Source organism: Ambystoma mexicanum, chromosome 7p, assembly GCF_040938575.1.
Source record: "Ambystoma mexicanum isolate Mex_15411 chromosome 7p, UKY_AmexF1_1, whole genome shotgun sequence".
NCBI classification, from domain to species: domain Eukaryota; kingdom Metazoa; phylum Chordata; class Amphibia; order Caudata; family Ambystomatidae; genus Ambystoma; species Ambystoma mexicanum.
Genome location: NC_090939.1, coordinates 6970909 through 6997269, shown reverse-complemented (window position 1 = coordinate 6997269; position 26361 = coordinate 6970909). Strand labels below are relative to the sequence as shown.

The following is a 26361-nucleotide window of genomic DNA, read 5'->3' as shown; positions in this document are numbered from 1 at the left end:
GAGGCACAGCTCCTCCCTACTGATGAGGTCCAACCAGACTGAAACACGTGTCTGGGGTTTCTGTTGGTACTCTTGTTCAGAGGAGAATTGCCGAGCATTTCGATGCTGGACTGCCCCAGGGCAGGACAAAGACTGATATGTTTGGGATATTTCTTCTCTGTGAAAGATAGTGAGCTAAAGACTCTGGGTAAGTCTCTCGTAAGGTCTCTCGTACCCTAAGTTACTAGGGGAATCCAGACGTGGACCCCTTGCTCACTATTCTTAGAGAGGCACAGCTCCTCCCTACCGATGAGGTCCAACCAGACCGAAACACGTGTCTGGGGATGCTGTTGGTACTCTTGTTCAGAGGAGAATTGCCTAGCATTTTGGTGCTGGACTGCCCCAGGGCAGGACAAAGACTGATATGTTTGGGATATTTCTTCTCTGTGAAAGATAGTGAGCTAAAGACTCTGGGTAAGTCTCTCGTAACCAGGACTAATGTCTGGCAGAGAGACTCCCAGGACCCCCTTTGTCAATTTGCATATTCAAGTAACTTTGGGTCTCACCCTAAGTTACTAGGGGAATCCAGACGTGGACCCCTTTCTCACTATTCTTAGAGAGGCACAGCTCCTCCCTACTGATGAGGTCCAACCAGACCGAAACAGGTGTCTGGGGATGCTGTTGGTACTCTTGTTCAGAGGAGAATTGCCCAGCATTTCGGTGCTGGACTGCCCCAGGGCAGGACAAAGACTGATATGTTTGGGATATTTCTTCTCTGTGAAAGATAGTGAGCTAAAGACTCTGGGTAAGTCTCTCATAACCAGGACTAATGTCTGGCAGAGAGACTCCCAGGACCCCCCTTGTCAATTTGCATATTCAGGTTACTTTGGGTCTCACCCTAAGTTACTAGGGGAATCCAGACGTGGACCCCTTGCTCACTATACTTAGAGAGGCACAGCTCCTCCCTACTGATGAGGTCCAACCAGACTGAAACACGTGTCTGGGGGTGCTGTTGGTACTCTTGTTCAGAGGACAATTGCCGAGCATTTCGATGCTGGACTGCCCCAGGGCAGGACAAAGACTGATATGTTTGGGATATTTCTTCTCTGTGAAAGATAGTGAGCTAAAGACTCTGGGTAAGTCTCTCGTAACCAGGACTAATGTCTGGCAGAGAGACTCCCAGGACCCCCCTTGTCAATTTGCATATTCAAGTAACTTTGGGTCTCACCCTAAGTTACTAGGGGAATCCAGACGTGGACCCCTTGCTCACTATTCTTAGAGAGGCACAGCTCCTCCCTACTGATGAGGTCCAACCAGATCGAAACACGTGTCTGGGGATGCTGTTGGTACTCTTGTTCAGAGGAGAATTGCCTAGCATTTCGGTGCTGGACTGCCCCAGGGCAGGACAAAGACTGATATGTTTGGGATATTTCTTCTCTGTGAAAGATAGTGAGCTAAAGACTCTCGGTAAGTCTCTCTAACCAGGACTAATGTCTGGCAGAGAGACTCCCAGGACCCCCCCTGTCAATTTGCATATTCAAGTAACTTTGGGTCTCACCCTAAATTACTAGGGGAATCCAGACGTGGACCCCTTGCTCACTATTCTTAGAGAGGCACAGCTCCTCCCTACTGATGAGGTCCAACCAGACCGAAACAGGTGTCTGGGGATGCTGTTGGTACTCTTGTTCAGAGGAGAATTGCCTTGCATTTCGGTGCTGGACTGCCCCAGGGCAGGACAAAGACTGATATGTTTGGGATATTTCTTCTCTGTGAAAGATAGTGAGCTAAAGACTCTCGGTAAGTCTCTCTAACCAGGACTAATGTCTGGCAGAGAGACTCCCAGGACCCCCCCTGTCAATTTGCATATTCAAGTAACTTTGGGTCTCACCCTAAATTACTAGGGGAATCCAGACGTGGACCCCTTGCTCACTATTCTTAGAGAGGCACAGCTCCTCCCTACTGATGAGGTCCAACCAGACTGAAACACGTGTCTGGGGTTTCTGTTGGTACTCTTGTTCAGAGGAGAATTGCCGAGCATTTCGATGCTGGACTGCCCCAGGGCAGGACAAAGACTGATATGTTTGGGATATTTCTTCTCTGTGAAAGATAGTGAGCTAAAGACTCTGGGTAAGTCTCTCGTAAGGTCTCTCGTACCCTAAGTTACTAGGGGAATCCAGACGTGGACCCCTTGCTCACTATTCTTAGAGAGGCACAGCTCCTCCCTACCGATGAGGTCCAACCAGACCGAAACACGTGTCTGGGGATGCTGTTGGTACTCTTGTTCAGAGGAGAATTGCCTAGCATTTTGGTGCTGGACTGCCCCAGGGCAGGACAAAGACTGATATGTTTGGGATATTTCTTCTCTGTGAAAGATAGTGAGCTAAAGACTCTGGGTAAGTCTCTCGTAACCAGGACTAATGTCTGGCAGAGAGACTCCCAGGACCCCCTTTGTCAATTTGCATATTCAAGTAACTTTGGGTCTCACCCTAAGTTACTAGGGGAATCCAGACGTGGACCCCTTGCTCACTATTCTTAGAGAGGCACAGCTCCTCCCTACTGATGAGGTCCAACCAGACCGAAACAGGTGTCTGGGGATGCTGTTGGTACTCTTGTTCAGAGGAGAATTGCCCAGCATTTCGGTGCTGGACTGCCCCAGGGCAGGACAAAGACTGATATGTTTGGGATATTTCTTCTCTGTGAAAGATAGTGAGCTAAAGACTCTGGGTAAGTCTCTCGTAACCAGGACTAATGTCTGGCAGAGAGACTCCCAGGACCCCCCTTGTCAATTTGCATATTCAGGTTACTTTGGGTCTCACCCTAAGTTACTAGGGGAATCCAGACGTGGACCCCTTGCTCACTATACTTAGAGAGGCACAGCTCCTCCCTACTGATGAGGTCCAACCAGACCGAAACACGTGTCTGGGGGTGCTGTTGGTACTCTTGTTCAGAGGACAATTGCCGAGCATTTCGATGCTGGACTGCCCCAGGGCAGGACAAAGACTGATATGTTTGGGATATTTCTTCTCTGTGAAAGATAGTGAGCTAAAGACTCTGGGTAAGTCTCTCGTAACCAGGACTAATGTCTGGCAGAGAGACTCCCAGGACCCCCCTTGTCAATTTGCATATTCAAGTAACTTTGGGTCTCACCCTAAGTTACTAGGGGAATCCAGACGTGGACCCCTTGCTCACTATTCTTAGAGAGGCACAGCTCCTCCCTACTGATGAGGTCCAACCAGATCGAAACACGTGTCTGGGGATGCTGTTGGTACTCTTGTTCAGAGGAGAATTGCCTAGCATTTCGGTGCTGGACTGCCCCAGGGCAGGACAAAGACTGATATGTTTGGGATATTTCTTCTCTGTGAAAGATAGTGAGCTAAAGACTCTCGGTAAGTCTCTCTAACCAGGACTAATGTCTGGCAGAGAGACTCCCAGGACCCCCCCTGTCAATTTGCATATTCAAGTAACTTTGGGTCTCACCCTAAATTACTAGGGGAATCCAGACGTGGACCCCTTGCTCACTATTCTTAGAGAGGCACAGCTCCTCCCTACTGATGAGGTCCAACCAGACCGAAACAGGTGTCTGGGGATGCTGTTGGTACTCTTGTTCAGAGGAGAATTACCTTGCATTTCGGTGCTGGACTGCCCCAGGGCAGGACAAAGACTGATATGTTTGGGATATTTCTTCTCTGTGAAAGATAGTGAGCTAAAGACTCTCGGTAAGTCTCTCTAACCAGGACTAATGTCTGGCAGAGAGACTCCCAGGACCCCCCCTGTCAATTTGCATATTCAAGTAACTTTGGGTCTCACCCTAAGTTACTAGGGGAATCCAGACGTGGACCCCTTGCTCACTATTCTTAGAGAGGCACAGCTCCTCCCTACTGAAGAAGGTCCAACCAGACCGAAACACGTGTCTGGGGATGCTGTTGGTACTCTTGTTCAGAGGAGAATTGCCTTGCATTTCGGTGCTGGACTGCCCCAGGGCAGGACAAAGACTGATATGTTTGGGATATTTCTTTTCTGTGAAAGATAGTGAGCTAAAGACTCTGGGTAAGTCTCTCGTAACCAGCACTAATGTCTGGCAGAGAGACTCCCAGGACCCCCCTTGTCAATTTGCATATTCAAGTAACTTTGGGTCACACCCTAAGTTACTAGGGGAATCCAGACGTGGACCCCTTGCTCACTATTCTTAGAGAGGCACAGCTCCTCCCTACCGATGAGGTCCAACCAGACTGAAACACGTGTCTGGGGAAGCTGTTGGTACTCTTGTTCAGAGGAGAATTTCCTAGCATTTTGGTGCTGGACTGCCCCAGGGCAGGACAAAGACTGATATGTTTGGGATATTTCTTCTCTGTGAAAGATAGTGAGCTGAAGACTCTGGGTAAGTCTCTCGTAACCAGGACTAATGTCTGGCAGAGAGACTCCCAGGACCCCCCTTGTCAATTAGCATATTCAAGTAACTTTGGGTCTCACCCTAAGTTACTAGGGGAATCCAGACGTGGACCCCTTGCTCACTATTCTTAGAGAGGCACAGCTCCTCCCTACTGATGAGGTCCAACCAGACCGAAACAGGTGTCTGGGGATGCTGTTGGTACTCTTGTTCAGAGGAGAATTGCCTAGCATTTCGGTGCTGGACTGCCCCAGGGCAGGACAAAGACTGATATGTTTGGGATATTTCTTCTCTGTGAAAGATAGTGAGCTAAAGACTCTGGGTAAGTCTCTCGTAACCAGGACTAATGTCTGGCAGAGAGACTCCCAGGACCCCCCTTGTCAATTTGCATTCCAGGCCATAACATCATTACTGGCCTCCCTCTGTCCCCTATATACCACGCCGTGCCACACCACTGTTTCAGCTTCGGCCAATTTCCACAGGTCCCCCCCACGCTTCTATACAGGGCCTCCTGTGGACTGCCACGCTAACGCAATCCTGCACATGGCCAATACACATATGAGATCCTTCATTCTGGTGAGGTGTGCTTCAGCGTGCCTGCACAGGAACATTACTAACAAGCACGCCTCAGGCGGCCAGTCTAGCAAACCCGCCCTTCACCACTCTTCCAGCAATGTCACAGGTACCTTTAGTATACACGCCAACCCTCCCGATTTAGGCGGGAGACTCCCGATTTGTAATTGAAAAATCGGATTATGTGTTACTGTCTCCCGCCTAAAATAAGGATAACACCTATGCAATCCTATGGGAAAAATACATTTTCCTGATTGCTGTGGGGAAATCTCCCTCTCAGGGGCTCCCGGATGTTGGCATGTCTGCTTTAAAATTAAAATAAAATTTGAGGTGATTCTAATCAGGGACCTTTTTAGAGAATAGTTTGAAATGTTCAAAGAACAGTGCATGTAGACGCTACAGTCATTTATATGCATGGATTAGTAAACTCCACTATGTGAGCTGGACAGAGCCAGCAAATACAAGTCTTCTTTCTATTTCCATGCTAGCCACCAGGGAAGAGCGCGGCCTGACATACCCGTTTTGCCAGGACTTGGGCCCTCTGGTTCTGGGGAGAGGGAGGGTTAGAGTTCTGTAAATGCCAACAATTAGAAACTCAATACACATGATTTGATATTCATAACGTTGTCTTCTGAGGATGGACTCCAACCCCCAACCTTGCCGGTACCAGCCGTGTGCGCGCGCTGCTTGCACCACAGAGGCAGGCTGAGAAGCAGCTAAACAGCAGGGATTGTCATGTCAAATAGAGCCACAGCCCCTTTGTCATTCACGTGACTTGTTTTGTTTGAATTAAGGTGTGTTAGCGTTCAGGTGCTCACCTGTTCACACTATCAATGACAATCAAGTCCATTGTATGCATGTAACATTAAAATACATCATTCAGACAGTATTACTTCAAATAGATCAAGCTTGTTATGTACATGCTTTTAGCAGCAGCCCAAACTGCACACTCTTTATGCAGCTTTATTTCTTTATGTATTGTGTTTTTGTAATGCACACTATACAGCAAACAATTGTGTTTCGAGGTGCATCAAGACAAGGAGGGGGGAAGGGAAGAGGGACACAAGGTACACAATAAAAAGAAAACCTTCTTAAAAGGCCTTGAAACATTCGGAACGTGCAAGTGCTAGGGCGTGAGTGCAGGGGCTGTGGGGGAGGCGAAGGAGGGGTCGATGGGTGGAAGACAAACAAAACAGTCTGATTAGGTTGTGAGACGATTTTGGAAAGTGCAAGTGCTGAACATGAAAAAGGGGGGAGGGGGAAGAAGGGGAGTGAGGCACAATACAAGCAAAATAAGATCAAAGTGCAGGAACAATAGGTAGATTGCATTAAGGAACCCAGAATGCAAGTGTGACAAGCAGGTATGAGTGAGTGCAGATTGGGAAAGCATTGCCTCAGGGATCAGGGGCTACATCAGGCATGCAGACAGCAATTGTGACTAAGCAGTAAGGGACTGGGGACTGGGAAAGCCTCGCCTCAGGGATGAAGAGCTACATCAGGCATGCAGACAACAATTAGGACTCGGCAGGGAAGGGACTGGCGACTGGAAAAGCCTTGCCGCAGGGATAAAGGGCTACATAAGGCATTTAGACAACAGATGCGACTAAGCAGTAAGAGACTGGGGACTGGAAAAGCCTCGCTTCAGGGATGAAGGGCTACGTCAGGCATGCAGACAACAATTAGGACTACAGAGGAAAGGGACTGGGGAGTAGAAAAGCCTTACCTCAGGGAAGAAGGGCTGCATCAGGCATTCAGACAACAATTAGGACTACGCGGGTAAGGGACTGGGGACTGGAAAAGCCTTGCCGCAGGGATGAGGGGCTACATAAGGCATGCAGGCAGCAAATGTGACTAAGCATTAAGAGACTGGGGACTGGAAAAGCCTCGCCTCAGGATGAAGGGCTACATCAGGCATGCAGACAACAATTAGGACTACACAGGTAAGGGACTGGGGACTAGAAAAGCCCCGCCTCAGGGATAAAGGGCTACATAAGGCATGGAGATAACAATTAGGACTACGCAGGTAAGTCACTGGGGACTGGAAAGGCCTTGCCTCTGGGATGAGGGGCTACATCAGGCATGCAGACAGCAAATGTGACTTAGCAGTAAGGGACTGGGGACTGGGAAAGCCTTGCCCTGGCGATGAGAGGCTACATCAGGCATGCAGACAGCAATTGTGACTAAGCAGGTAAGTGACTTGGGATTGGAAAGGCCTCACCTCAGGGATATATATTACTATTATTAATTTATATTGTGCCGAAGCCTGCAGGCATCAGGGCGCATACATTTAGGCAAGGACGACAAATATTTAACAATACATTGACTGATTCATGGACTAGCCTCGGTATCTTCAAGGCTTATCTAAAGATTGCTGTCTTTAGTGCTTTCCTAAAGATTGGGTAATTGCTCTCGAGTCTGATTGCCTTTGGTAATCCATTCCATAATGGGGCGGCATGCACTGGAAAAGACCTGCCTAGCCCCCTGGAGCACTTAAATGGGGGACAAACAATTTGGCCTGTAGATTCAGATCTCAACGCGTGGCCAGGAGTGTAGTGGGTCATCTGTTCTCTCAGATAGGCCGGGGTCCTGCCATAAAGGCTTCTGTGGACTATGGCCATGGCTTTGAACGTAATCCGTTTCCTTGACAGCCAGCCAGTGCAGTGCTTTCCTGTCTACACTGATAGGATCCTTCCTGGTTTTCTTTTTGACAATTCTTACTGCACTGTTCAGAATAATCTGGCATCTAGCAAAGCACCCCTTATTTGCTCCCAGCATTAGGGTGTTCCCGTAGTCCAACCTAGACAAGATTGTAACCCTGGCTATGGTGGCACTGTTTTTCTCATTCTACAATGGTCTGATGTGACTCAGTAGTCGTAGGTAATATTGGCAATTTCTATTCATGTTACTTACATGGGTGTTTACACTCGGAGATGCTTCAAGGAAGATACTAAAGGCTTTACTTTTTCTAAGACCGGTAAGGGGGAGTTTCTGATCTGGAAGGTCTCGTATTCCTTGCCTAGTTTGGCGCACGCCTGCCGGGATCTAAAAATCATTAACTCTGTCTTATTCCCATATAAGCACATCCAATTGGATGTCCCCCAGGCCTTTAGGATGCTATAAACTGTCTCAGGTTTACAGGCATTAGTTTGATGGTTATCACTCAGCTCCATCACAAGCTGCGCATCATCGGCGTAATTCAGTAAAGAAAACTCTGATGTTGTCAAGCACTGTGCAGAGGAATCTCAGATATAGATTGAAAAGCAGGGGGGATACACTAGCCCCTGAGGTAATCCACATTCAATGGTGGCCCAGGGTGAGAACGATTCCCCCAAGTGTATGTTTGATCTCCGATTTGCCAGGAATGAAAGGACCCCTATCGTTGTCCTTGATGAGCAGCCCCCCATCGGTTCCAGTGACTGGGTTAGCGATTCATGATCTAGTAAATCAAAGGCCGCAGACAGGTCTAGCAACACTTGGATGCCCGACCTGCCTTTGTCCGTAATGCTAGCATGTGTGTCTGGAGGTCCAGCATAGCTGTTTCCGTGCTGTGAGCCGTCCTGAAACCTGATGGTTTTCATGCAGGATGTTGTTGGCTTCCACAAAAGCTTGCATCTGCAGCGTAGCTGCTTTATCCAGAATCTTTAGCAAAACATTGCAGTTTGTAATTTGACGTAGGTTGCTTGGATCTCTATGGTTCAATCCTGGACTTTTTACCAGTGGGGTTACTGTGACGATTTTAATGTAATCTGGAATATGATTGTCTCGAAAGGATGCATTTACCAATCGTGTAAAAAAATGGTATGAAGATTTCTCTATGTTCTAATACTATTATTGGGGGTAGTATATTCTCTGCGCAGGATGTGGGCCTCATGGATGCTAAGAGTGAACGCATGTCGTCAGTTGTAATGGAAAGTAGGTCACATTTTTCAGACTTTTCTTGCTCCTGTAAGCCTGTCAGCGAGTTTTGCCTGTCAGGTGTTGTGACTGTTTCTCTAGCCTTTGAGATGTTTGCTATGAAGGCCTCCTGTACTTTTACACACTCGTTCTGGGACGGTTGTGCTAGGGGAAGTAAGGCTTTGAGTTGTTCTAGATATCTCAATATCTCAAAGGGCTTACTCATGTAATTTGAGGCTGTAGTTATTTGCTCAAGTTTTTCTTGGATTCGATAATATTTTGTTTATACCTTAAATCTGCTTCCTTCCACTTATTAACCAGGCTACATCAGGCATGCAGGCAAAAGTTGAGGCTAAGCAGGTAAGTGACTGGGGACTGAGAAAGCCTTGACTCACGGATGAGGGGCTACATCAGGCATGCAAGCAACAGTTGAGACTAAGCAGGTAAGGGACTGGGGACCGGAAAGAACCTCACCTTGGGCAAGATTGAATCCAGCATGTAAGCAATGACGGTGACAACAGAGGTTGACGGTTACACTAAAATAAGAGAGGGCTAAATGAGGGGTCAAGAAAGCAGCAGCGAGCACATAGTAAGCAATGCAGCACATGGCTGAGAAGAGAAGAGTCAAGGGAAAGAAGGAAAGAAAGGATGCAGGAACTAACAGGCACAAGATGATGTATGCATAAGGGAAAGTCACCCTCACATCAAAGGGGGTTACATCAAATATGCAAGAAACAAGGCAAGAGCAAGCACTTTGCTGGGTGAACAAGTGGGAAACCAACAGCACATGGGGCTGTGTCAGAACAACATTAGGGTATACAATGAGGAAGGCCCAATGTAAAAGGGTAGGAGAGCAGACTGGTGGCCAAGCCTCACAGAGAAAGAGGCAGGAAGTGATTCAGCAGAGAATACAGTAGGCAAGGAGCAGGGAGAAACTGTAGTAGTCCAGATAACATTAGACTCATAGGCTTTAAGGATCAATGGTCAGTACAAAGTGTTCCAAGTACAGGGACGCTGCAGCAGTGGCTGTGAGGATCGGGGGCAGACAGTAAACCAGAGTAACACAAGTGACAGTCATTAAGAAAATGGACTAGCAGGATGGGAATCCAACCAGCCTTATCTTAGAGAAGCAAGGTGTAACAGCAAAGTGGCACATCAGGAGGTATGCAAGTGATCAGACGGGCGCAGCGGGAACAATCAGGTAGAAAGGCGCCTAGATGTACGCTGAGCTGCCAGCAGCCCTAGACAGGCCCAGACAGGCTACGAGCCTTATAAGTGGGCCTCCCGAGGTGGGCCGGCAGAGCCTGCCGGCTCGATGACAAAGGGCACTTCCTAATGCGTCCTCCAAACAGGGGTTTGGGATGCTTGAAACGATGCAGCCGGATGGTGAAGAGCATCACAGACTGCAACAAAGAAGCAGACTCTGTGTCCTCGAGCCAGCCATGGTGGCCATCTTCAAGGGGAGCATGAAGCTCCTTGGTAACGGCAATTCTCGGCATCAGAGAGTTGCAGGAGGAAGCCAGATGCCTACCTCCAGGTGGAAGTGCAGATATATGCGATGGGGCTGGGGAGATGGGAAGGTAGGATTAAGGGGGGGGGGTAGTCACTTGGTCAGTCTTTCTTTTATGTTGTTGGCCGATCCCGTTTTTTAATGTTGAAAATCTGGTCACATTAAGCCAGTGGTCTTCAAACTGGCGGCTGGATTACGTTCACTGCTTTTAATAGAAAATATAAGCAGTAGAACATCTGTGCATATTTTAAAGAGCCAGGGGCCCCTGGACATCCTTTGGACCCCCTAGGGGACCCCACTCTTTAGGTGGGGGGGCCCAGAAACGATATTTTTACTCAAGGGGAGGCTCAGTTTGAAAAAGTTTGAATACCACTGCCCTGAGCTAAGAGCATGAGTGCAGCAGGAATCCATGGGGGTAGCGGGCGATGGTGAAACGGGTCTGTAGCCCTGAGGCCGAAATAAAAATGGCAAAAACCAGGGGGAGGAATGCAGGTGGGCGAGAGAACGTGGGTGTTTACTGGTGGATTCTACTTTCCAAGCCCCCTGATTGGCCAGTGTAAAGGTGCATTTGAGAGGGGAAATGTGGGCTTCGCAAAGCGTTTCCCACCCTACTCCATAGGGACTTTTTGGGGGAATGTACTGTTATATTGACCGGTTGGGAGAAAGCAGTACAGTTTCGCAATATACATACCGGCCTGAGTGCCTCAAGGCATTTGTATCTCAGGGTTTCTTGTGTCGTTCACCCAAGCCACGCCCCCACAAGGTTGCAGGCCACACCCACTAGCCCAGTGACCCCGGGCCTTAGTGCTTCATATCTTTAAACTGTCCGGAGCAGCCAGTGGTCGGGAGTAAATAGTAAATTGTATTCTATTGTATTTTATTGAATTTATACAGTGCTTTTCACCAAAAGTGTGTATCTGAAACCCACCAGTTCACCGCCTCTTCTGCGCTCCTCCGCCCCGTGGCAGCCAACGCCTTCTGCCTGTGGGTGCAAAGAGAGAGAGAGGACAGCGTTTTTTTTTTATTTGATCAAAGTGTTAGATAACAGTTTTCAAACAAATACAGGAAATAGTTTAAAAGAAATAAGCACATCAAATGACTCGCCAATTAATCAGGATTGGCAGTGATTTCGTGACGGCAGATAAGGATTGGCACGCCCCTGCACGTGTCTCTGTGTGCATTTTCTGGGCGGTGGGGCCGCTCCCAATTGGGCGCCCATTTTTCCTAATCAGTTGTGAAAACCATGCGTAAAAAGTGTACACAGCGTTTTACACCTGATTTAGCACAGGGGCATGCTGAGCGGCGTATCTCCCGCCGCTCCAATCCGTTCCGCCTGCTAAACACGAGGGCACCACCTCTGCTTTCCATGCTGACTGAAGTGCGCTGGGTTCCTATGGAATCCCTCCGCTGTCTGCACCTGCGCAAAGCTGGGGGATTCCCAGGAATCCATGCAGGCACCTACAACCTTGCAGATACATAACAGGAGGCATTTCTCTTTGTTGCACACGCATGGAAGCCAGTCCGGGACAGCCCGCATACATGTTACTTGGAATCCGGAACAAGCAAAGAAGAAAGTGTATATGATGGACTGGAATGACACTAGAGCTCAATGCTTAACTTACAAAGATTTTGATTCTGCAATATTTGGCCCTAAACGATACAGAGACACTGCATCCTATTTACGTTTGGCTCCATCTGCTGCTATTAGAACTGCTACCTTACGGTTGTGACTCAACATCTGGCCCACTCGTGAGGTTAAAGCAAGAAGGAAGCAAATTCCCTCAGATCTCAATTGGTGCAGGTTTTGTAAAAATGCAGCGATTGCCGAAACTCTGCAACATATAATATTGGGCTGTCTGGCCCTCACGAGCTTGAGAAGTGCTCATTTTGTGAATCATTTTGCGTATTTTGCACAAATTGACCCGAGAAATAGATGGGCCGCCTTGGCAGCAACTGAATGTATGAGCATAAGAATTGCCACTATTAACCTTTTAAAGGCCTTGAATATGGAATGAAATTGGTGTTACACTGTCTGTTTTATAATGATGAATTTGTCTGTAGATATTTTATTACATCATGAAAATATTTTGTCAATTTTGTCAATTCATGAATTTAACTGAATGATTTTTTTTCTATTGTGAATTTGAATTACCTTTTACTATTTATGTTTATGAAATTTTTCTATGTATAAATTGAAAAAGTTGATGTAAATTCAACTATATTCAATAATAAATAAAAATAAAACATGTTACGTGTACACACTTCTCAGCAGGGGTCTGCAACCTTTGGATCTCCAAATGTTGTGGACTACAAATCCCAACAGTCCTATCCAGCATAGTCAGTGGTGAGGGATCATGGGAGTCATAGTCCAAAGCAACTAGAGATCTGTAGGTTGCAGACGCCTGCTTCTCAGCATTGCTTCAAGATTGCATGGTGGGGGCGGGGCAGTGGTGCATGTACGTGCACAGGTTAGTGCTCCCTGTATGTAATTAGTACGATTTTGAAAGTGAGGGCTTTGTTAATCTGCATTCTGTTAGACAGCAGAGGGATGATGTGAAAACTGGGGTGCAACAAATCCATACCACATCCAGGAAATGATCAAAGTGTGGGCAGGGGGTGGGGGGGGTGAGAAGTGGTAGAATATTGTCCCCTTTCACCTCTTTGAAGTCAGGCTTCGGAGAACAGACAGGAGCTCATTCTGATCAAATGAGTAATTTGGTGACAGGGAGCCTTACAGTATGACATACATGTAGGCGGCTCCCGTGGCCCCATGTTCGTCATTTGCAGGGCAAAAGGCAGCACACATGTGTGTATGGCTACCTACTGCACTACACTTTTGCACTCTACCGTGCAAAGTTAGTAAATGCTGCCTGGCATGCGTTTACATTTAATTGTGCATGGCAAGCAGTGCTCACAATTACAATTAACGGCTGTCCAAAATGCGAGCATGTCGGGCAGCATTTCATTGTAATTGTACACGCTGCCTTCCATGCAAGCATGACAGGCAACGTTAACAATGGATCCCTATGGAGTGAGCCTGCTTTATGCTGATGTATGAAGCAGGCAGACCCCTTTGTGATATCCAGCATTTGCGCGGTATGAAAATCTATGCTGATGCAAATGCTGGAGCATTTGTATGACGTAAAGGAAAGAAGATGCCCGAAACACATGTTAATTTCCGCCCCTCCTCTCCACCGTACAAATGATTGAATATGTGGCATGGCATGAATGGATGGTGTTAAACTCTTACTCAATGCTTTTACGCCTTCCATTCACGTTACACCACACATGAACATGAGCTCACCAATGTCAATCAACCTCATGTAAGCCTTGTAGGATTCGGACAGAGTCAGTCACCAGCCAGGCACTGCTCCAGATGCAAAGCAACACTGGAGAAAAGTCAGTAACAGGCTTCAGAAGTGTAGTACTGCTAGTGCTGGCCTAACGGCAGGCAATGGTCCAGAACCACAGCAGGGTGGGACTGGGAAAGAGTCAGTCACGTGTCAGGTACTCCTCTTAAAGCACAGTAGGGATGTGAGCGAATCAGTCACATGCCATACACAAACCCAGAAGCAAAGTAGAGCTTGATGAAAGCCAGTCACATGTCAGGCACTCCTCCAGGGGTACGGTAGTTTTGGAGCAGTCAGTCGCAGGCTTGGTATTGCTCTAGTATGGTAGTCCTTGAGCAGAGCCAGTCATATTCCAGACACATCTTTAGAAACACGGTAGTTCTGGAGCAGTCAGTCTCATGTTAGTTATTCCTCTATAAGTATGGTTGTCCTGGAGCAGAGCCACTCACATGCCATACACTCCCCCAGAAGCATAGTAGGTCTTGATGAAAGCCAGTCACATGTCAGGCACTGCTGCAGAATATGGCATTTCTGCAGCAGTCATTCACAAGCTAGATGTTCCTCTAGTATGGTAGGCCTTGAGCAGAGCCAGTCACATACCCGGCACATCTTTAGAAACACGGTAGTTCTGGAGCAGTCAATCTCATGCTAGGTATTCCTCTAGCAGTATGGTAGTCCTGGTCAGAGTCAGTCACATGCCATACACTCCTCTAGAGGCAAGGTAGGGCTTGATGAAAGCCAGTCACATCTCAAGCACTCCTCCAGAAGTGTGGAAGCTCTGGAGCAATCAGTCACAGGCTAGGTATTGCTCTAGTATGGTAGTCCTTGAGCAGAGTCAGTCACATGCCGCGCACACCTTCAGAAGTACGGTAGTTCTGGAGCAGTCAGTCACAGTATAGGTATTCCTCTAATATGGTAGTCCTGTTGCAAGGTCAGTCACATGCTCTACACTCCCCCTAAAGCATAGTATGGCTTGATCAAGCCAACCACATGTCAACCAGTCCTGCAGAAGTACGATAGTTCTGGAGCTGTCAGTCTCCTGCCAGGCACACCTTTATAAGTTCAGTAGTTCTGGAGCAGTCAGTCACAGGCTAGGTATTCCTCTAGTATGGTAGTCCTTGAGCAGAGTCAGTCACATGCCGGGTACACCTTCAGAAGTACGGTAGTTCTGGAGCAGTCAGTCAAAGACTAGGTATTCCTCTAGTATGGTAGTCCTTGAGCAGAGTCAGTCACATGCCAGTTACACCTTCAGAAGTACGGTAGTCCTGGAGCAGTCAGTCAAAGGCTTGGTATTCCTCTAGTATGGTAGGCCTTGAGCAGAGTCAGTCACATGCCGGGCACACCTTCAGAAGTACGGTAGTTCTGGAGCAGTCAGTCACAGGCTAGGTATTCCTCTAGTATGGTAGTCCTTGAGCAGAGTCAGTCACATGCCGGGCACACCTTCACAAGTATGATAGTTCTGGAGCAGTCAGTTTCCTGCCAGGCACACCTTTAGAAGTTCCGTAGTTCTGGAGCAGTCATTCACAGGCTAGGTATTCCTCTAGTATGGTAGTCCTTGAGCAGAGTCAGTCACATGCCGGGCACACCTTCAGAAGTACGGTAGTTCTGGAGCAGTCAGTCACAGGCTAGGTATTCCTCTACTATGGTAGTTCTGGAGCAGAGTCAGTCACATGCCAGGCACACCTTCAGAAGCAAAGCAGGGCTTGATCATAGCCAGTCACATGTCAGTCACATGCCGGGCACACCTTCAGAAGTACGGTAGTTCTGGAGCAGTCAGTCACAGGCTAGATATTCCTCTAGTAAAGCAGTCCTTGAGCAGAGTCAGTCACATGCCGGGCACACTTTCAGAAGTACGGTAGTTCTGGAGCAGTCAGTCAAAGGCTAGGTATTCCTCTAGTATGGTAGGCCTTGAGCAGAGTCAGTCACATGCCGGGCACACCTTCAGAAGTATGGTAGTTCTGGAGCAGTCAGGCACAGGCTAGGTATTCCTCTAGTATGGTAGTCCTTGAGCAGAGTCCGTCACATGCTGGGCACACTTTCAGAAGTACGGTAGTTCTGGAGCAGTCAGTCACAGGCTAGGTATTCCTCTAGTAAGGTAGTCCTTGAGCAGAGTCAGTCACATGCCGGGCACACCTTCAGAGGTACGGTAGTTCTGGAGCAGTCAGTCATAGGCTGGCTATTCCTCTAGTATGGTAGGCCTTGAGCAGAGCCAGGCACATCTTCAGAAATACGGTAGTTCTAGAGCAGTCAGTCTCATGATAGGTATTCCTCTAGCAGTATGGTAGTCCTGGATCAGAGTCATTCACATGCCATACACTCCCCCAGAAGCGAAGTAGGGCTTGATGAAAGCCAGTCACATGTCAGGCACTCCTCCAGAGGTATGGTAGTTCTAGAGCAGTCAGTTACAGGCTAGGTATTCCTCTAGTATGGTAGCCCTGTAGCAGAGTCAGTCATATGCTCTACAGTCTGCCAGAAGCATAGTAGTGTGTGATCAAGCCAATCACATGTCAGGCACTCCTGCAGAGGTACAGTAGTTCTGGAGCAGCGATTCTCATGCCAAGCACCCCTTTAGAAGTACAGTAGTTCTGGAGCAGTCAGTCACAGGCTAGGTATTCCTCTAGTATCGTAGGCCTTGAGCAGAGTCAGTCACATGCCGGGCACATCTTCAGAAGTACGGTAGTTCTGGAGCAGTCAGTCACAGGCTAGGTATTCCTCTAGTGTGGTAGGCCTTGAGCAGAGTCAGTCACATGCCGGGCACACCTTCAGATGTACGGTAGTTGTGGAGCAGTCAGTCCCAGGCTAGGTATTCCTCTAGTATGGTAGTCCTTGAGCAGAGTCAGTCACATGCCGGGCACACCTTCAGAAGTATGGTAGTTCTGGAACAGTCAGTCACAGGCTAGGCTAGGTATTCCTCTAGTATGGTAGTCCTTGAGCAGAGTCAGTCACATGCCGGGCACACCTTCAGAAGTATGGTAGTTCTGGAACAGTCAGTCACAGGCTAGGCTAGGTATTCCTCTAGTATGGTAGGTTAGTCACATGCTCTACAGCCCCCCAGAAGCATAGTAGGGTGTGATCAAGCCAATCACATGTCAGGCACTCCTGCAGAGGTACAGTAGTTCTGGAGCAGCGAGTCTCATGCCAAGCACCCCTTTAGAAGTACAGTAGTTCTGGAGCAGTCAGTCACAGGCTAGGTATTCCTCTAGTATCGTAGGCCTTGAGCAGAGTCAGTCACATGCCGGGCACACCTTCAGAAGTACGGTAGTTCTGGAGCAGTCAGTCACAGGCTAGGTATTCCTCTAGTGTGGTAGGCCTTGAGCAGAGTCAGTCACATGCCGGGCACACCTTCAGAAGTACGGTAGTTGTGGAGCAGTCAGTCACAGGCTAGGTATTCCTCTAGTATGGTAGTCCTTGAGCAGAGTCAGTCACATGCCAGGCACACCTTCAGAAGTATGGTAGTTCTGGAACAGTCAGTCACAGGCTAGGCTAGGTATTCCTCTAGTATGGTAGTCCTTGAGCAGAGTCAGTCACATGCCGGGCACACCTTCAGAAGTATGGTAGTTCTGGAACAGTCAGTCACAGGCTAGGCTAGGTATTCCTCTAGTATGGTAGGTCAGTCACATGCTCTACAGCCCCCCAGAAGCATAGTAGGGTGTGATCAAGCCAATCACATGTCAGGCACTCCTGCAGAGGTACAGTAGTTCTGGAGCAGCGAGTCTCATGCCAGGTACACCTTTATAAGTACATCTTTTTACGTTGTTGTGTTTCCATAGGTACCTTACACCACAGCCAACTTCTCATTCTCTGAGGAATATCCTGACAACTTTGCACCTTTTCCAACAGAATAGCCCCTGAAGAAAATCCATTTACCAACGTGGGGACTGAAACATGTAGGCTCGAGGTGGACTACTAGTACAAGCGTCTATAGTACTAGATAATGCACAAGAGAATATTCACCTGTTTTTCAAATACTAGTATTGTTCCTCCAGGATTAGTGCTACAGTGAACGCAATGATGGATCCGTATGTTGTTCTTCTACATTTTGTCACTTGTGATTGTCTAGTCACACGTGTTTGTTTGTCAGTGCACCACTGCACCTTAATGACCCAGGCACCATTCTGTAAACATCGTGTACCTATATTACTACAATACATTAATGAATGCAATAATTACCATCTAATGTCTTAGGGTACATTTATGTTTTCGAAGACCGTGTTAAAGAGGTGGCAAGGTGTTCACACAAGGATCATTGGACGATTTTCTGAGACGCCTCCAGAAGCAAAGCAGGGCTTGATCAAAGCCAGTCACATGTCAGGCACTCCTCCAGAAGCAAAGCAGGGCTTGCTCATAGCCAGTCACCTGTCAGGCACTCCCCCAGAAGCAAAGCAGGGCTTGATCAAAGCCAGTCACATGTCAGGCACTCCTCCAGAAGCAAAGCAGGGCTTGCTCATAGCCAGTCACCTGTCAGGCACTCCCCCAGAAGCAAAGCAGGGCTTGATCATAGCCAGACACCTGTCAAGCACTCCTCCGGAAGCAAAGCAGGACTTGATCATAACCAGTCACTTGTCAGGCACTCCTCCAGAAGCAAATTAGGGCTTGGCCATAGCCAGTCTCCTGCCAGGCACTCCTCCAGAAGTAATTTACATGCCAGGCATGAGTTTGGAAGACCAAGTGCACGCGCAAGTCACTCATAGTTACAGCGTGACCCCGAAAGGCAACTCGGTCTGGGAAAGAGTCAGTCACGCCGACAGTAGATGGCAAGGCATGCTTGTTCTCAGGAGGCCGGTGGGGCAGGGCAGTGTCAGTCAGGCGCCAGGCCAGTGCCCCTGAAAGGCAACTCGGTCTGAGAAAGAGTCAGTCACGCCGACAGTAGATGGCAAGGCATGCTTGTTCTCAGGAGGCCGGTGGGGCGGGGGCAGAGTCAGTCAGGCGCCAGGCCAGTGCCCCTGAAAGGCAACTCGGTCTGGGAAAGAGGCAGTCACGCCGACAGTAGATGGCAAGGCATGCATGTCCCCAGGAGGCCGGTGGGGCGGGGGCAGAGTCAGTCAGGCGCCAGGCCAGTGCCCCTGAAAGGCAACTCGGTCTGAGAAAGAGTCAGTCACGCCGACAGTAGATGGCAAGGCATGCTTGTTCTCAGGAGGCCGGTGGGGCGGGGGCAGAGTCAGTCAGGCGCCAGGCCAGTGCCCCTGAAAGGCAACTCGGTCTGGGAAAGAGGCAGTCACGCCGACAGTAGATGGCAAGGCATGCTTGTTCTCAGGAGGCCGGTGGGGCGGGGGCAGAGTCAGTCAGGCGCCAGGCCAGTGCCCCTGAAAGGCAACTCGGTCTGTGAAAGAGTCAGTCACGCCAACAGTAGATGGCAAGGCATGCATGTCCCCAGGAGGCCGGTGGGGCGGGGGCAGTGTCAGCCAGGCGCCAGGCCAGTGCCCCTGAAAGGCAACTCGGTCTGGGAAAGAGTCAGTCACGCCGACAGTAGATGGCAAGGCATGCATGTCCCCAGGAGGCCGGTGGGGCAGAGTCAGCCAGGCGCCAGGCCAGTGCCCCTGAAAGGCAACTCGGTCTGGGAAAGAGTCAGTCACGCCGACAGTAGAGGGCAAGGCATGCATGTTCTCAGGAGGCCGGTGGGGCAGGGGCAGAGTCAGTCAGGCGCCAGGCCAGTGCCGCTGAAGGCTGGTAGAGCTGGAATAGAGTCAGTCACGTGTCAGGGCATGCTGAGGAAGCCCGTTGGGGGTAAGGCTGGGGGAGAATCAGTCGCATAACCTGGGCATTTGTCCATTTGCTATGCCATATGCATCACCAATATCTCATTCTTGCAAGCCCCTTTTTCCTTCCCCTCCAGTAAGGTGCTGCATGAGACATTTTCCTTTTGTTTGGCATAACAAGGCCGCAGATTTATTTTCACATATATACAAGCACAGCAAACAGATATTGAAAATAGCTCCAAAGGTGTGGCGACTGCTCCCCATCCTGCTTCCCCCTTTTTTCCATGTCCATCGTAGGCTCAACTCCCCCAAGACCTTTGAGTCTGAGAACCGCCTGCCCCTGCAGGTATTTGCGGACTGGGGGACCGCCGTTTGCTGGGGGGAAGCTGAGCCCTCATTGCTACTGCCAGACACCCCCGCCGTTTAGGCTCCCAGGAGGCGCTGTCCAGAACGAGCGAAGCCCCTTCCGGTTTAGCAATGGCTCATTCGGAGTCTGTCTCTTATCATTGGTCGCCACAACACCGCTCCGACGTCCTGCGACAACGACGTCCCGGCTCTGCCGTCGCTGCTCCTCTTGTAGGGTGGGTGGGTGGGTGGGAAAACGAAATCCTCTCCTGGTCAGCAGGCGCCCGGTTGCTGGAAGAGCTGCAAGTGCTCCTGTGCCGGGCGCCTGCTGCTTATGAATCCCTTGCTCCTCCCCTTTCCATTGTTGGCCCTTCGCGGGCTTTTGGCGCGCTTGGCGCTTCTTTTGGACTCTTCCTGCCCTCTCCCCTGCCCCCGAGGGGGGGAGGGAAGAGAGAGCGGAAGGAGGAAGGCCCCTGCCCCGGTTATCGGGGTGCCTCCTCCATTTTCCTTTGGCTTTTCCGTCGTCACCTTCATAACCTGGGCATTTGTCCATTTGCTATGCCATATGCATCACCAATATCTCATTCTTGCAAGCCCCTTTTTCCTTCCCCTCCAGTAAGGTGCTGCATGAGACATTTTCCTTTTGTTTGGCATAACAAGGCCGCAGATTTATTTTCACATATATACAAGCACAGCAAACAGATATTGAAAATAGCTCCAAAGGTGTGGCGACTGCTCCCCATCCTGCTTCCCCCTTTTTTCCATGTCCATCGTAGGCTCAACTCCCCCAAGACCTTTGAGTCTGAGAACCGCCTGCCCCTGCAGGTATTTGCGGACTGGGGGACCGCCGTTTGCTGGGGGGAAGCTGAGCCCTCATTGCTACTGCCAGACACCCCCGCCGTTTAGGCTCCCAGGAGGCGCTGTCCAGAACGAGCGAAGCCCCTTCCGGTTTAGCAATGGCTCATTCGGAGTCTGTCTCTTATCATTGGTCGCCACAACACCGCCACGCCAAAGGTGGGTTACCGCCCACCGTGGCTCCCCCTTTTCCTCTTTAGTAGCTCTAGAAGTTCTGTGTACCCCATCTCCTTTGGAGACACAACTCTCTCAACCCTCCATGCCTGATACCCACCTGCCCCTGCAGGTGTTTTGGGCTGAGAGAGCGCAATTTGTTCGAGGAAGCGGAGCCCTCGTTGCCACCACCCGACGCCCCTGCCGTTTTAGGCTCCCAAGAGGCGCTGGTCCGACTCCGTTCCTTGCCCAACCATCTCCTTCGTTGACACAACTCTCTCAACCCTCTGTGCCTGATACCCCTTTGCCCCTGCAGGTGTTTTGGGCTGAGAGAGCGCCCTTTGTTCGAGGAAGCGGAGCCCTCGATGCCATCACCAGACGCCCCTGCCGTTTTAGGCTCCCAAGAGGCGCTGGTCCGACTCCGTTCCTTGCCTTGTCCAACCATCTCCTTCGTAGACACCACTTTCTCAACCCTCTGCGCCTGATACCCCCCTGCTCCGGCAGGTGTTTGTGGGCTGAGAGAGCGCCCTTTGTTCGAGGAAGCGGAGCCCTCGTTGCCACCACCAGACGCCCCTGCCGTTTTAGGCTCCCAAGAGGCGCTGGTCCGACTCCGTTCCTTGCCCAACCATCTCCTGCGTAGACACAACTCTCTCAACCCTCCGTGCCTGATACCTCCCTGCCCCTGCAGGTGTTTTCGGGCTGAGAGAAAGCCATTTTGCTCGAGGAAGCGGAGCCCTCGTTGCCACCACCAGACGCCCCTGCCGTTTTTAGGCTCCCAAGAGGCGCTGGTCCGACTCCCGAGTAGTGGAGTCTATACATGAAGCTACTGTACCTACTGACTTGTCTTTTGGCTCAAAACTTATCCCACCTTTTGCCACATACTACTGGTGTTATATTGATTCCACCGAACTGACCCACGTGCGCAAGCCCCCATAAATTGCGTTGTGTATTAGTAACTTTCGTGGCCACTTCTGCAGCCCAATGGTTAGCCTGAGCCCTCTCCCCCGCATCAATGCCCTTGCAACTACCAGGCCCTGCAGTGATAAGGTACCCCACCATGACCCAACCTGGACAATCTGCTTTGTAGGGTATGCCCTCCTGTGCATTGGCCTTGGTGGATCAGCCACTGACCTGAGTGCCCCAACGACCTTCACCCCTTGGCCAATTCAGATATGTCCCATCCCATGCCCACTAGAATCTGCCCAGATAGGGTTGCCTACAAGGGTATCCATCTACCTCCGTGCCCTTATTGCCTCCCCGGCCTATTCTCCCATCCTCTCCTAACCTGCTTTATATCATTTGGAACGTTGGTAGGAGGATAGGTTTTTTCTAATGCGCTTAATACCCCGAGGTTTTCCAGCGCTAGCATGGGATCAAACCTATGTTGCTCTGTGTCGTCTTGCTTCCAAGGCCAGCCTGCTCCTCCTGAGCTATCCTCACCTCTACGCTTTGTACATCCCCTGATTAGCCCTATTCACTTAGGTACACTCACTCTTATGTCCTCCAAATTTGCAATGCCTTGCCACTCCCGACCAACCACCTTTGTGTGCTGGAAATTCCCTTAAACGCCTGCTGCACCACAAAGTTGTCTACCGCAACGTCTCTTCACGGGCCACCAAGTGAGTTCCGTAATAGAGTCCCTCACTGCAAACCCCTACCAGTTACTTGCGAATTCAGCTGACCCATTTGAACACTCTGTAGCCCCTGTGTCACCTCTGTGGCTGCTACCACAAAACACAAACAAATGCCGTCACCCACGTGGCTGATAACTAATCCACTGTTACTGCACATAACTACAATTAGCTAAACTACCTAATCGTTTTTCACCTCCAGCCACCCGAGCAGCACCTGCGGTACCAAATAACAGCGCGACGTGATATCATGTCCCCACCAAGGACTTGTTTGTCCCCTTTTCCCACATTGTGTGTCCAAGCGCTTTTACCCTCGCCATAATTCCAGATACTTTTGCTAACTTTACATTGACCGCCATTGGGGCGTCTTGTCCTTCCAACCGCCCCAAACCCGTACCACTAGCTGCTTTATTGGAGCTCTACTGGTGGCTAGCCCTATCTTTCCCAAGAGTACAGCTGTCACCTGCAATGAAAGCCTTAAACCCCACTCCTCTACAGAAACAGCAGCTGTACCACCAACCCCTGCCCCATGTGGCAGTTGCGATAGCACCGCACCAGAGATATGATCCTTCCAGAACGCTCCGCCCAGGTACACTGTGGCCCAATCAAAAGCTTTAACCCTCCCATTTGCAGCTGCACGGGAAAGTGCTGCGGTTTAAAAACAGTCACTATCTATTGGTATTTCCGCCGCCGAAATTACACATGTTAGTCCCCCGGCTGAAGCCTTCCATACTTTCCCTGGCCGCACACCATCGCCTCGCTGCTAGTGGGTTGCTCAGCCTGGCCAAAATAAAAGCGACACATGAGACAAGTTGGAACTTGGCTGTAAACAAGGAATATTCCCTTGATGACACATGCAGCGCCCCATACTTTCCCTGGCCGCACAACATCACCTCGCTGCTAGTGGGTCGCTCAGCCTGGCCAAAATAAAAGCGACACATAAAACAAGTTGGAACCTGGCTGTAAACCTGGAATATTCCCTTGATGACACATGCCGCGCCCCTCCCCTCTTGTAACTGTGGTAAATTAATCCACTTTCGAAAACCGGCCCTTGACTCACAGCGCCCCACACCGTGTACTTTCACAAGCAATAACTCCCTAAGCAAAGGCATCCTGTCTGGAGTTTTCCGCCCTGCAATCAAGAAATAGCAGTAGAAAACCAAACGCTGGGTCGACCAGAGAAATTCCATAGTCGAACAATAGGACCAAGAAAACACAAGTCCTACTATACTGCAGATGCCTCTTGATACAACTGTACATTTGCCTGATTTGCCCCTTGAGTTTACCCCATCCACCACATCGTTAATGCCCCATGAGCTAACTAACCCCTTATTAGTGACATACCCTACAAAAAGGGGGGACCTCTACCTCGCCTGTGCCCCCCAGGGGCAATTTTGGCTAAAGGTGGATGGCCGTGCAACCCGCTCGCGTCTACCTCATTATTGGGTTATCCTGAATAATGTGAACACTCCGGGCCCCTGCAATGAAGTGCAATCCTCGCCCTGACCTGTACCGCATACTCCCTAAAAGCAGAATCGCATTGTCAAACTCGTGACGCCCATAACCGTTCATGCGACCATAAACCAGTTGACACTCATACTACCATCGGCACCACCGCAACTGAAGAATAGATGCATCGCTTTCTAGCACACATAGGTATTTCTCTTTTGGGATGCGTAAACAGTGCTTGTTGAAGCCCTCGCAGACCCTAAGCCATCGGGGCCGACAAAAGGTTAACATAAACCATCTGCCTGATCAGCGTGTTGTGTACACCCCGAACCCAACTGCAACATTCCCCACATGTGTGACCTGGGTGGGCATACGATCCATACACCTAGCCCGACAACCCCAGGTGCAATATGTAAAACAAAACGCACGCTCTGCTGCAGCTCATATTATTGCAACTAAACCAGACATTTCTAGCAATTTTCCTTACCGAGAATGCTCCCACAACGGCTACTGTAACGCAGCTTCACACACTTGGGATGTTGAACATGAACACCCCGCTGCCACCCCAACATGCTGCTTCTGTGCTCGCAAGTGGCTTGAGGGCGAAGCGCTTTCGGAGCAGGGTGCCCGACTCACCATCACATAATCAGGCCAGTCGATATGTGGGGCCCGATACCAGATTCTACTGCTTCTACCCCCAATAATATTGTTTTAACACATACCGCACAAGTTATACCTCACTTTCCTGATTGCACCATCCCTTATCTTGCCGGCAAAGCCCATATAGCCAGCCATCCCATTACCCGCGAATTACATAAAACTGTAGCGTCTTGTCATTTCCAGTAGCAGTGGTTATACAGGACAGTTTTACAAAGCGTTTGTGACTGAGTCGATGTTCCCTGTGCAACATGTTCTTTGCTATTACGCCTAGTCCACTTATAAATAATTTGCCCTCGCTGCTCTTAACCTCTCCTGCCCTTGGTTACCCCTATACTCCCGCCACTTCGGGCAATTCGCGGCATTACGCCGCACACCTCTGATAAGGGGACCACGCGGCGCGGGGGCGCATTGTGCTCAGAGAGCATGACACCCCTTCAATAAGCAGCGCCTCGCCAAGCAGCACATCTAAGGCCATGAATAATAAATGTTCGTCTACGTTTTAACTGCGGAGGCTGCTGTCCCTTTTATCAACCAACTTTCCTCGCATATCTAGGAATCCGCGATGAACTCATAATGGTAAGAAGCATTTATAGGCTCGGTTTCAAACCATGTCAGTCGTTCAACACTAGCTCCTAACTGCCCATTACTGACGCTATAACCAGATCCCTCTCTGTTCCTGTGGATCAGTTTTTCATGCGACACGCCTCTTCCTTAATGGCACTAAATTACAGAGGCGCTCCCAGACCGATAGCCACGGCATTAACCCCATATGCGCCCGCCACCGCTTCAACTGCTCTTAAAACCTTATGCCCCTGCTGCAGCTCCTATAACCTTGACCGCCGACCCCCGCTACTTCGAAAACGGAAACCCCCGCCTATATGACCCGTAGCACTACCGGCACCTGGGCTGTGACCGAGCAGCCCAAAGGGGTGACTCATGCCGAGCCCCACCCGGCTCCTTACCCGACGCATACTCCTTGCTGGAACGCAATCCGCTCCTCCACTTGAAATCGGTCTGGGAAAGAGGCAGTCACGCCGACAATAGATGGCAAGGCATGCATGTCCCCAGGAGGCCGGTGGGGCAGAGTCAGCCAGGCGCCAGGCCAGTGCCGCTGAAGGCTGGTAGAGCTGGAATAGAGTCAGTCACGTGTCAGGGCATGCTGAGGAAGCCCGTTGGGGGTAAGGCTGGGGGAGAATCAGTCGCATGTCAGGCGTGTGTCTGTGCTGACAGGTCGCATACTGTGAACTGCGCCACCCCTCCCCCCCCCTATGGGCCTTGTTAAGCATGAAAGTGCACTCACGCCCTGTGTTCAGGAAAGCCAAGTGACAGCAGAGACTCCAGAAGAGACGGGCAGGGGCTCCTGGACCTCAGCCTGCTGCAGACGGTGGCATAGACGGGCAGCTCGACTCCTGCCATGGCACCCCCTCCTACTCCCTGCAGACTGAATGCAGGAGGTGAAGAGCTCGGCTGCGAGCCCCAGACATCACCTAGCCGAGGCCACATCCGGCGCCGGGCTCCCACCCTCAGCAGGGCCTGGAGAGGTGGGCGGCGCTGCAAGCACAGGAACCGCAGGGGTGCAGCCGGCAGTTCGTGACAGCCTGGGCTACACAGAGTGTGCATGGGCCTGGGGCCGGGAGCCTCTGCAAAGACAGGCCATGATCTGGGCTATCAGGCCTACACGTGAACGGTTACAGGCACAGTCCCTCCAAGCGCCCACCTCTGCTGCACCAGAAGGCAGAGTCATGTGAACCCCAACAAAGCTCCTCTGACTATTACCCTGCTGCTTTCAAGACACACAGCACATCTGCGGTGTGATAAGGATAGCTGCTTACAGTCATTATTTGACACGCGCATGCAGCTTGGTGTTATGTTGATTATG

General features: G+C 50.1%; 1 protein-coding gene across 4 annotated transcripts in view; it reads right to left on the bottom strand.

The window, feature by feature from the left end:
- The window catches only part of UBASH3A (ubiquitin associated and SH3 domain containing A), a 368437-nt gene extending 342343 nt beyond the window's left edge, over window positions 1-26094 (bottom strand). Inside the window, exons 1-2 of one of the 4 annotated variants that reach the window (XR_011283382.1) lie at window positions 25783-26094; window positions 11272-11325 (exon numbers count right to left, since the gene is read on the bottom strand). Coding sequence is in view for 3 of the 4 variants with exons in the window: in XM_069635649.1 (XP_069491750.1) it covers window positions 11272-11325; window positions 25783-25985 (257 nt within the window). In the remaining variant the exon portion in view is untranslated. Of the gene's footprint in view, window positions 1-11271; window positions 11326-25444; window positions 25668-25782 lie in introns of those variants that run through there. The other 3 variants (XM_069635649.1, XM_069635648.1, XM_069635650.1) reach the window with 3 other exon arrangements.
- Window positions 26095-26361: the final 267 nt, after the last annotated feature.